The 12,707-nt window shown below is 35.9% G+C and overlaps 1 protein-coding gene across 6 annotated transcripts; it reads right to left on the reverse strand.

Annotated features, from left to right (window-relative positions):
* Positions 1–2,549: 2,549 nt before the first annotated feature.
* LOC142522230 (protein PSK SIMULATOR 1-like) lies at positions 2,550–12,453 on the reverse strand. Of its 6 annotated transcripts, none has more exons than XM_075625439.1 (13): positions 12,308–12,453; positions 11,019–11,541; positions 9,062–9,387; positions 8,887–8,979; positions 8,703–8,793; positions 8,204–8,297; positions 5,530–5,627; positions 5,317–5,386; positions 4,367–4,461; positions 4,117–4,233; positions 3,911–3,987; positions 3,441–3,485; positions 2,550–3,363 (listed from the first exon to the last, which is right to left on the reverse strand). In XM_075625439.1, the coding sequence occupies exons 2-13, from the start codon at positions 11,328–11,330 to the stop codon at positions 2,871–2,873; spliced, it is 1,911 nt and encodes a 636-aa protein (XP_075481554.1). In that variant the 5' UTR covers positions 11,331–11,541; positions 12,308–12,453; the 3' UTR covers positions 2,550–2,870. The 6 variants fall into 6 exon arrangements, with proteins under 6 accessions (XP_075481554.1, XP_075481558.1, XP_075481555.1 ...); XM_075625443.1 differs by lacking the exon at positions 12,308–12,453 and adding an exon at positions 11,920–12,156 and having other exon boundaries at positions 9,062–9,380; positions 11,015–11,541; XM_075625440.1 differs by lacking the exon at positions 12,308–12,453 and adding an exon at positions 11,924–12,155.
* Between the last annotated feature and the right edge of the window lie 254 nt (positions 12,454–12,707).

Raw genomic sequence — 12,707 nt, forward strand, 5'->3', positions numbered from 1 at the left:
TCATTGATTTGAGTCCAAATCTTTGAAACAAAAGCATGACAGCAAATGTTTCACACAAGCTACAGAGTTGGTTCACAATTTTCTGCCCTTGAGTTGTTTGAGGGGTGTTCGAATCTTGGCTGTCCTAGGGACTATAGCCATAGTTAGAACCCTTCCTTATCATGTCTAGGACGTGACCAAATCATCTTTTCAAAGCTTGTTTCATGGATCCCTCAGATTTTTACAGAAACTTGACAAGTGCTCTTCGGTTTTAAAAATCTGATTTTGGTGTGAGTAACTCTCGGTTTTGAGATGTTGGATGAATTGTGGTTGGCTCCTAGCCCGTAGCCATGGTTCATACAACACTCCATCATGTCTAGATCGAGCCATGGTTGATCAAATGGCCATTGGAACGACCCAAGACAGTAAAACAAGTCCATACATCACACGACACAGCATGTTACATTCTCGGCTAGCACGTTGCATTGTCCTAGGTGTTGGCTTGGTTTGTGGTTGGCTTTTAGCCCTTAGCCACGGTCCAAGCCATGCATTAGGATGTTGGTAAGAGTCTCTGGTTGGTGGTTCAAGCCCACGGCCATTTGTTTCAGAGTTTCACCCCGAAATAGCAACATAGTTGTTGCTGCAATTTCATTCTTTGACAGCAACGGTGAGTCCGGTTCAGAAGGCTTGTGTGAGTTCTTTGTTGGCTTTTAGCCTATGGACTTGGACTGGGCACTACCTTAATGAGTTAGGAAAGTCGTGTTTTTGGCCGTTCGTGATTTGGTCAAGTTTAGAGGTCGTACGAGAATTTACGGTGAAAGGTGCCAAAATGACTCTCGAAAGAGTGTTTTATGTTTTTGTGTTCCATTCACCTATTTCAGTGTTTTACAGTCCTTGTGCATATTTTTCAGCATGTTTGGGGTATTTTTAATCATGGTTAAACCTCGGTTTAATGTTGGGTCGGGTTGGTACGATACCATGATTAAAAATCAAGTGGTTGGTCCTAATAGTCTCATTTTTGGTTCTATTGTTGAGTTTTGGTTCAATTGTCAAGTTTAAGTCAAGATAATATTATTTGCATGTGTCACATATTAGAGTTAAGTCGCAGCAAGCCTGGGAGCGATCCAACTAATCCGGTAAAAATAAGGTTATAATTATATTACGTGCATAAAAATATAAAATATTTATTTTTGAGATATATGCTATATGTCTTGTGGCCACCTTATGTTTATGGGTTTGGAAGTCGGTAGGCGCAACCGAGGACCTCTCCACCCGGTGACTTACGACCGGTTTACGATTATGTATGGGTACGGATATCCAGTCCAAGGGCTGTGGTGATCTCTACCGCCCAGTATACTGTGGTTTAGTCTGATCAGGCGCTCACGTTATGTTATGGGTCACTTGCTTAAAAACATTATCTCTACCAGAAAATTATGATATGATATGACAGAGCTCTATTGAGCAAAGTATTTACGTATGATTTTCAGATATGCACGTAGTTATAATTATTCATGATACGATTTTCACTGCACGCTTTACGATACCATATTTTTACGTTGCATGCGATTTTATGATATATATTTACTTGTTATTCACGATATATACATGTTGAGTCTTTAGACTCACTAGACTTGATTGTTGTAGGTACTGATGAGGTCGAGACGAGGGCGGAGACCAGTGAGCTATCTTGGGGCAGCAGTAGTAAATCCGAGGACCTCATGTTTTAGTTTATGCATATTTTATTATTCAAACTCAGTTTTAATACGTTGGATTATTTTTAAATTGTTGTTTAAAAACAATATTTACTTCCGCTGTTATTTTAAAGTTAAATTTTATTTACATGTTTATTTTATAAATGAGGCAAGTTATGTATTTATTTAGAAAATTTTTATAATTCCGCAAAATACGAATACGAAATACGGGCCTTTACAGGAATAGTCTGCGGTTATTGTTGTATATTATTAGTCTTTTGACCCGAGACAACGTGAAGGTTCTACGTACTAGCATGCACTTTGATCAGTTTATCGACTCTATTGAGGGTCATCAAGTAGCGATGTTGGGTGTAGTTCCAAAATACGCAGGAGCTAATGTATTGTAGTCGGGGATTATTCACTCGTCTACGAGTGTGGATATCCTTTGTGATCTGATTAGTTAATAATATAAGGAATCTATGGCCAGAGTATGACGTGTGTATTTTGAAAATATATTTCCTTAGTTGTACATACCATGTGACTCTTATTACTCTATGATATAAAACATCGTTATCAAATTCAATTGTAACTTTCGACATACCAATGGTTACAAGCCGAATTCAAGCCAAAAATTTTGAACTTCGAATCAATTTTGAAATCAAATTGAACTAATTCGAGTCTTTAAATTTTTTTTATATTCAACTCGATTCGATTCGTTTATACTTAGATCTCCATATGCATTTATATGGTGTCTAATTTGTTGGATGCTGCACATATCCGCATATCAGAGAGGCATGTGGCTGAGTTCCTTGTAATAAAAAAAAATTCCACATGTGCAGTTCAAGTCGCAATGATAAATGCAAAAATTTTGAACAAAAATTAAACAATTGCCCGATGGCCTTACGAGCACAAGATTGTCTTACTTTCATTAATAACACAACTTAAAACACAAGATTTTGGGAGCAGAATAAAAATCTATGCATTATGACCAAAGAATAGTACATAAAAAAAAAAAAGAAAAAAAAAATATATGGCACATTCTGTACACTGACTGATAAAAACTCGTGAAAACAGAAGAACGCAGCTCCTCCACAGCAAAAACAAGCCGAAAAACGAGCACCATAAACTGGTATTTTCATGCATAATCGAAAAACTTCCGCCAAATACGAAAAAGATAACTTAATCAGACCATTCTGTGCTTCAGACTGTGTTCACTCTATCAATCACGTCCAATGCTTTACTTCGGTCGAGCTCGAAGTTTATGATAGGTAAGGAAGATGGCCGTTTTACAGGGAAAGGATCCTTCTTATTTTCAAATGCTGGCGAATGGCTGCTACTCTTAGTTAGCCGTTGTTGCTTGCATAACCTCATCTTTGATGTGTCGAATTCTTGACTCTTGCTTATTCCAGGTGTCAGTTTCCTTTTACTCACATCGCGAAGCATTTCTTGATCTTCGACTGTTAATGACGAGCTCGACTTGTGGGTTAACTGGATAAATTTCTGATTCGGGGACCGGATGGGTGATTTTATCGGGGATCTGACTCCATTTGCAGCCCTCGATTGGGAAATTAGATGATGAAGCCACACCACAAGATCAAGAATGTAAGCTTCAGTTTTCTCCTTATCCGCATGATGCAGTGTTTCAATACGTAGTAGATCAGTCTGACCAGTAGGTTTCCGGTTCACTTCAGACCTAAGGAGAGCAAAGAATTCGATAAAAAGGAACAAAAAGAGGGTTCTTAAGATCAAAAACAAGATAATTAAACTTACCCACTATTCGCCCATTCTCCAACCCAACCAAAGCCATGGTGTGCCCTGTTTAAAAACGCCACATCATAAAGACGAGCACAAGTACACAAAGGGAAATGAGAAAAGAAAACAGATGGATGGAACCAGCAAAGGGAGGACCATAGAAGACAGTTTTCATGAACTGTTTACTTAAAAAACTGTTGACTTCGGTCCACCTCATTTCACGTAGGTGTAATAAGAGATCAAACAACATACTCTGAAATTATTAAATCTATGATGTACGTTTGATACGATATTATCGCAATTTAGATATAGAAATATTCCTGAGATATTTTCATGCTTTGTGCCGTGAAATGTAGACTTTAGTGATCCAGCCACATAAATCAAGTAGTGTGTTGCATTCTCCGTTCACTATATTTCGACTATTTTGAACTCAACGATTATTTTGAAAAGGTAAGGGAGGAACTGATTACAAAAGAAAAGCAGTTTACTTTGTTGTATTGATGGCCATGGGGACAAGCCACTGCAAAGTTTTCTCCATTTCTGCTTTGATCTGTGGTATTGCCAACTGCAGAAACGTCAAGAAGAAGAATACATAATTACTATGCAGATTAATAAAGATCAATAAAACAGTTACAGGCAACAAACAAAAACAAGGATTGGGAAAAAATTGGTTCCATTAGAATGATAAAAGTACCTCTTCATCAAGATGAAAGGATTGTAATCTGGGCCGCAGAGCTGATTTTATACCGGGAGGGAGTCCCTGGTATAGAGCATCTCTTGTACTTGGTGGCACCGAGCCTGACCTCGTCACCTGCTTAAAATCGGAAACATTATCATCGCCCCTTTCCTTCTCAAAGGAAAACCAATCAAATGCCGGATAGAAAATCTAACGAATGGTGCATATTCAAGAAGCATTGTCAGGACACCGAGGAAAGATAACTCACAAGAGTATCCATCTGTGTAATGATATTCGCATAATGCAGCGAAAGTCCAGCAGATCCCAACTTCTGATGGCTATTTTTTACTGGCTTGTCTCCATCTATAATAATAAACAGTCATAAAAATGGCATGTTATATATAATTCAGGAAATGTACCGAGAAAAAAAAATAGTTGACCAAAGTTATTTTACGAATTTCCCAAGAAATAACTTGAATTATGATAACCGGAGCGCTGATTTTTTTAGGAACACAGCACAATTATAAAAATAAGACCTCAACGAATAAGACCTCAACGTACAATTGCATCATTATAAGAAGATATTTGACCATATAAAAGTGAATGGAAAATCATTTTGCCAACAAAAGAACAAGAGCAGCAGCATCTCTTGTTTCTAAAATGTCACTTTATTCGAAAAGGATTCAGAAAAATCCCCATTATGGCCAGTACTACGCGAAAAAGTATATTACTAACTTTTTACGTTTAGGAAGGGCATTGAAGTAACTGATGGAACTTTCAATTTTCGATTCCATAATGTACAAATATGTTTGTCACTTATGGATTTAAATTCTGATATCAAAAGAGATTTTTTCATCAACCATCATTAGGGCAAAAGTATACTGTGTGAAAGAATCCATTTTGAGGTCACATTAAAACATTGGCATTCCTTGTCAAACTTTATTAAATGAGCCCTCTCAAAATCATTGAACATTTTAAACTTGTTGAGAACATAATCAAATTCACGTGAAATTTTTGAAACAGATAAAAAAGATTTATCTTACAGGTATACTATGAAACAAATACACAATCAAGTGTTAAATCCTTGCTCCCATTTAACATAAATATAGGTAGAACCTAAAACAAAAACTGCTGGTAAATAACCAGTTCCAAAAGTTATATTTAACAAGACCAAACATTGCAGAAATTGCAAAAATGCTAAAGTTCTGAACATGTTACCATAGATACCAAACGCAGAATGGATCTCCAAATGGAGAAAATAAACAATGTCAGCAAGCTTCTCCATTACCTTTAAAACAATACAAAATATAAATGTTATTAGCTTGTGTATAGAGTTTTTTTACCACACTTGTAAGTCAATGGTTATTTTTTGGTTAGAAGGCCCAATACACATTAAAACCCAAAAGAAAAACAAAATTGCTAAGGCGATACCTCCTCCAAGATTTTAGACCACAGAGACTTCTTTTTCAAACTTTTAACATGTTTCTGTTGACTTTTCAACTCTGCTCGTAAAATTGCAAGGCTCTCTCCTTCAGAACAGCCAAAACAGATATTAAAAAATGGTACGAGAAAGTAACTAGATCATGAAAAACAATGTAAACTTAATGTAAGGATCCAGAAATAGCAATTCATAGCAGACTGCATTAGAAATGAATACAAACGCAACATAAAGCATCTGAGAGATTTATTTTAGCAGCATAATACCGCTTTGGTAGCCTATTAATGTTAGAATAGATGTCCTGCAAGCCAACGGTTGGCTAGGGAATTTATTGACTCAAGTGAAATAAACAATCTTTATTTTAAAATAATTTAACTTTTTATGGTCTTGTTATACTTTATCTGTATACCCATGCAAACAGCATAGATAAAGTCCTTGATTATGCTTTAATACAAATGAATCGTAATTCGATGTTGAAACTCATTTGTAAACACTGCATATTCTAAATCCGTTCCTAGTCGATTCAGCCGCCTAAAACAGGGATAAAGGTCGCTTGAGCTCGAGACTAGCATCTGTGATGTTGTGTACTGCGTTTCTTGGTAAGGGCATGGAGATGTCCAAACATGCAGATGGGTAGTCATATGATGATTATACTGAACAACCCTCCCTCGGACTTTCCAAGTGTTATCATTCATCGAGAGGATAAGTCCGTGGTTATGATTGTACACCATTAGTCCTTACGACCCGGGACAACACTGAGGCTCTATATGCTAGGGCTATGCTTTGACTCGTTTACCGGCTCCAGGAGAGTCATCAGGTGGCGAGGTTGGGTACAGTTGCGACACATATAGGAGCCAGTTCATTGTAGTCGGGGATTCACCACTCACCTACGGGTGTGGATATTCTATGTGATCTAATGAAATAATAGTGCATGGAATCTCTGGCCAGAGTACGAGATGTACGTTGGAGAAGGAGTTCTCCAAATAGTACACGCGATGCCACTTTATCACATAGTTATCGAATTATTATGCAACCCTCGATGAACCAATGGTTGCAAATTCGATCGGGTTATATGAGATAAAGGGACCGTACTGTGCGTTAATCATAATCGACTAGTTCTTGCAGGCACTATCAGTGATACCTAGGGGATCATGGGGCGATGCTACTAGACGCTCTTACCATGATCCGATGGGTGCAATCAGAAATGAGTTCTGACATTCTTAATCAAGGTGTTGATGAAAAGAATGGGGCTAACTAGGGTAAGCTCGAATAAGAATAAATATTATTCTGAATCACAAAGAGTTGTGAACCCACGGCTAGCTGTATCCCTGAGCCATTGAGGGTCACACAAGCACTGGATCGTTTGTTCCCGTTGAGAAAATAAATTCAAGGAGTTGAACTTATATTATGATATAGTAAATTCAAGGAGTTGAATTTATGATAATTAAATTTTGAGAAAATAAATTCAAGAAGTTGAATTTGTGATATAGTAAATTCAAGAAGTTGAATTTATGAAATTTGGAGAGAATAAATTCAAGGAGTTGAATTTATAAAATTTGATAATTTAATTTATTAAACTCAAAAGTTGGGTTTATTAAATATTAAATTTTGGAGGTAATAAATTCAAAGAGTTGAATTTATAATTTAAATATTAAATTCAAATGTTGAATTTATAATGAATTTAAATTAAATGTAATGGGTGTATGTATTATGGGCTTGTAGGAGTACAAGACCAACATACAAATTATTAAGGTTCTTAATTGAACTTTAAAAGATTAATTAATTAATTAAACTAGTTGGACTAGAATAATTAATTTATTAAGCCCATTAAGTGTTTGATTTAATTAATGGGCCCTAAACTTATATATATGTGTATTAGGTTTAGGGTTAATTAATGAACACTCATAATTTTGAAAAATAAACTAGCCTCCAATTCTCCAAGGGTGCTTCACGATAGTAGTATCTAAAATTCCTCAAAAATTCTTTTGGCAATTTTTCAAAGGAAAGAATTTTGAGTCTCTCTCAAATTTTTAATCTCTACGCAAAAGTTCTTCTAAATTTCTAGTGCAATTTAGAAGAGAAACAAATATTCCAGTCGTGGACCGGATTAGGAGATCGAAGAAAGTTCGCAGGGATTTACAACAAGAGCTACGTCCGCTTATACCGGTGTAGTTGGAGACACGTGATTTATTCACCAAAGGTATAACGATTCTAACATCTTTTGTATGTTTTAGTCAAAATCATACGAACGTCCAAACATATTTTGATTGTCAAAATAAAATAAAATTTTTAAACTTCCGCTGCGTTTGGGCGTGTAGAAAACCGAGATCCAACAATTAATAGAATAAAACACAACTTGTGTGTAAAGTAGGAAGGTATCATCCATGGAAAGGACTGACTTCCTACATGAAAGTAACATGGAAAACTTTACGCCACTATGACCGAACATTAAAAAAAATCAACAGCCTGACAAATCAAGTGAAAGTAACTGTATTCTTTCTAAAAGTTAACAGTGCCCTTACGCGCTGAACTAGAGATCATAAATTTCAGAGCATAATGCAGAAAAGTAACTCCTCAGATTTCCACCCTAACTCAACCATGGTGATTCTAAAATGCATAATTAAGCACATACTAACTGAACAGTCACGTCAGTATGACCATAACTACCTCTCTGTCCAGTATTGGAGTTCTCCTCTTCTTGAGCCTTGCGCCGACAGTCTTGTTCAAATCGGTCCAGCGCATGCAATTCTTGATATAGTTCCTGAAACCTAATAATATTAAGCATCCTTTTCGAAAGTTAATGCAGAAAAATAGTTGACACTGAAACCCATCCTTGTCATCAGTATACCCGAGCTTAGCTTTAAAATCAAGTGTTGAACTGCTGTAAGACTTGAAACGAATATGAATCCAAAAAACAGAAAACAAGAGGTACACTTGCATCCCACATAATATTAGCTATTGATTCCTATCTAAATCAAGGCTAGGGCATTGCAAGTTATCGGTATTCTTGAGGGCACTTTTAATGAGATCGTTAAAGAACTTCAAACAGTTAGTTTTCAATAATTAGCCGTCCCATATACTGATAGATGGAACTTCCACAAAGAAAGTGCACAATAAAAATGATAGACAAAAACGGAACCAAATTGGCAATGATAGGAAAACTTACAGCAGTGTACTGAACCATAGTCATCAAGTGCTGAATCTCAGTCTCTGCTTCTTCTTTCATTTGTTTTAGAGGAGAGAGTTCTGTCACCAACCTAACATCAAAACAGAATTAAGCATCATACCCAAAATTAGATTGATGGATCATCAAGCAATGTAGTAACTGAGGAAATGATATTTGAAATTACTTCTCAAAGTAACGGTCCAAGTTATGCCACTGGGGATCCTTGCAGCGATTTCCGAAACGAACAACCTCTCCAGAAAAGATTTTCAATTCATCTCTGAGACATTTGCGCACTTAAATAAACCACAACACCGAAAAAACAAACAAAGAAAGAAATTCAAATTGTTATAACATAACACCTCTTGTCAAATGCCGCAATTCTCAGGAGCTCATCCATATCTTTCGCAATTAAGTTATTCACACCTTCGGATTGGAGAACCACTTCTTTCAAATGGTTAATATTCTCCTTTGAAAGGGAGTGCATTAAAGTCGCACCTTTGACTATGGTGTTCGCTACTTCAAAAGCCAGAATAGAAATTTTAATTCCTTTTGTTCCCATCCCAGCTGCAAAACCGCCACCGAGGTTCAAATTAGTCATGCTACTACCAAGTGTATCCAACACATCCACTGCTTTTCCGAGCCCAACGGTACCTGCTCTGCCCAAAAGCGAACTAACTTCTGAGACCTGGGAAATTAATAAGAATACATGTATTATTATATCCAACAAAACAAATAGAATACTACATTGACCTGCCAGACGAACCAATTGGACAAGAATCATACGAAGTCATTTCACAAATGCTTAGAATTATATGTACACTACAAATGTGTGTTGACTTTAACAATGTTGAATATGAAGCCAATCTAGAACAATGGAATAACTGAGTCTATTATAAAACTAAAATATCTATGAAAGACCCGCACACAATTAAATATTTAGAAAAAGAGACTATGAAAACAACCACTGCCAGGGCATATCCCTTTAAATATATTCCTTCTGATAAAACCTAAATCATAGAAGAAACATTTCCTCTTTCCGTCACTGAAACTACATAAAAGAAATGAAACTACGATACCAAAGGAACTTGAAGAGTGTCTAAATGCTGCAGGAACCATCACATAATCATTGCACCCACTCTTGACAAGTGTCTCGTGGAAATTTTAAGAAAATCAAAGAGATACAGAGAAAAACATTGAACCTCCAAATAAATAGATTTCGTTCAACAACAAAGGCTTATATTTTCAAAAGGTTCCCTATTTCTTTAAAATTGATAATGTTAAAGTCAATAATATTAGACAAATGAGAAAAACTGACATTCATATAAGAGTTAAGACAACTTTAACTGTTGAATGTGGTGGATATTTATTAAAAACACTTTTAATCAGATGAGATCAAGGTAAAACGTAAGTCTTGGGTTTGATTTATATTTCCATGCATTTCGCTGCCGAAAAAGAATTCACATGTATTAAGATGTGTCCTAGGCAAGAGCAACTTGATAATGAATTTTAAATGTCTCTCCCATTTCAAACAGCTTCGGGTTTAGATGAGGTGATGATTCAACAAAAAAACTGGGATTGTCAGTTCGCTTATCAATTATTATACACGGGGAAGTACAAAAACGATCCAAAATTTTCATCATTCTTTTCCACCAATGGATCCCAAAAATTTTCATCATTTCTCAGTAGACCATGAACCAACTCATCCTTTGCAACTCTACCTTAACTTCTTTCAATACAAACTTATCTTAAAAAAGCTCTGATCGAACTGCAAAATAAGCCTTCTCTATAAATCCTTTACTGATTAGAATTATGGATGGAACTTATGCACTGAACACGTTCAAGCTTGATTATTTAATTACTCTCTATGTGACCTCTATTGTTCTCTCTCACCCTTTAAAATTGATCCGGACAAGCTTTTGAAAAGCAATTCTAGATTTTAGCTTTGAACATAAATAAGCTTTTGTAAGGCATGAAAAATGTGTAGCGCATCCAATTTCAGTATGATCCCGGTAGACAAATTCCGAGCAATATGCCTTCCATTCTCTACATGATAGTTCATCAATCTATCAGAAGTAATAAATTGCATTTATCCTTCTATTTATCCATGACAGAAGAACGAGACATTATGTTGGGCAAAAGCTATCCGTGGTCTTAAAGCAAGAATAATATTTGCTTGCACTAGCATTTCTTTTTTTTAACACCAAAAGATCTACATTCATGAAGATCAGATAATTCAATACAATGTGGCAAGACCAAAACCAGAATAACTGCCGCGGAAAAGAAGACAATACAAAATAATACTCATTGATTACTAACCTTGGCAATTGCTACTTGCTTGGATTTTGTTGATCTAGATTTATGCGACAACCCCCTGGACAAACGAGGGATCCCATCATTAATATAATCAATATCTGTTCCATGAGAGATAGGCCCCAGCTCAGGGAATGAAAAGGGTTCTCTCAATGGCTTTTCTCTTACTTCCATATCTTCTGCAACATTAATTTCTCGGATATCCAATCCATGAGATTGATAAACTATTCCAGAGCCATAAGTAAAGTGGCCATTAACATGTGGAATTGCAGCCAATGCACCGTCATCGGTAGACCTTCTTGAACAAATCCCACCCATTGCATATGTAATGATCACAGTTCTATCTCTGCCCGGTCATCCAAACAATCATTAAATTCAAAGGCAGCAAGATGCTCCTTCAAAAATAATACCAGTACCAGAGCCAGTAATTCAAGGATATACTGAATATAGCCATATCCGTTCCCCTAATTCATGTTTTAATTTCACAACCACGGAACCATTAAAACCAATAGGATCTGGGAAGTTTAAACTGCAAATCAAAAAATGAGGACCGATCCGGTAAACATCACATCAGAAATTATATCCAAAACAAGAAAAAAGAATGTCTTACACGAATAGTTAGACAAGTCAAACCAGTAATAGTTATCATCAGCAAATCATCAACCCAAAAACGAAAAGAGACCTAAACCCGAAGGTGAAGTCCAGTAGCAGCATTAAAAAAAAACCCAAATCAAGTCACAATCCGCATAATAAGGTAATAAAACCCCACACTATAGTTCAACAAATCAAACCTCAAAAGGCACACTAGAGAAATTAATAGCCAAGAAACCAAAGTTTTCCCAAAAACGAATATTTATGCACTTAAAACTTTCATATATATTCAAGTTCGCAAAAAAGAGGTTCTTACTTACTAAATATATACATGACACATAAAGAAAGATAAAGATGATGACTTGGATCTTAAGAGGAAAAAAGAAAGATTCTTGTCTGCTTCTCTCTCTGTTCTACAAGAATGCTTGTACTTGTATACAAGAACCAGGAAAAAGAAAAAGATAATCACAGTACAATGATGATGATGGGAAATGAAAAGGGATCACAGATAAGCTAAGGAAGTCTCTGATGTAATATATACGGCTTGTGTCTATATCTATACATACGTAGAAATGAAACAGACGAGGTCCGGTCCTTGACCCAATTCAAACCCATCAAGGTCCCTCAAATAAATCAAAAAAACAATATTAAAAAAAATCAAGAAAATAGAAAAATGAGTAGATTTGCTTCAAAGGGTTTCCCACTTTTTCCCCACAGAATCGAATTCCAAAGCCAAATTAAATGCACCATAACTCAAGTAGGTTAGAAATTATAGAAGTCACCCACTCTCTCTTTCTTTCCCCCTTGTGTTTTCACTCTTACAAATTTTCGTTTCTACCCGAGTCAACGGCAAGAGGTCTAAAATATTTTACTTACAGTAATGATGAAAAGCGGCCAAGTCCAGTCCATAGTGGGAGATCACCGTTCCATATTCTACACGCGGCGGTTGTCTATGATGTTTGAAAATAAATTCCAAAAATTTGGTTAAAAATATAGGGAAAATCGTAGTTCTTGTATGTTTCTTGTTTTATCATTTTGATCATTTATATTTTTTAATTCAGTTTTAATCTTAATCGTATATTTTTCAATTTTTTTTATTTTAAT

Source organism: Primulina tabacum, chromosome 13, assembly GCF_025594145.1.
Source record: "Primulina tabacum isolate GXHZ01 chromosome 13, ASM2559414v2, whole genome shotgun sequence".
In the NCBI taxonomy this organism is placed as follows: domain Eukaryota; kingdom Viridiplantae; phylum Streptophyta; class Magnoliopsida; order Lamiales; family Gesneriaceae; genus Primulina; species Primulina tabacum.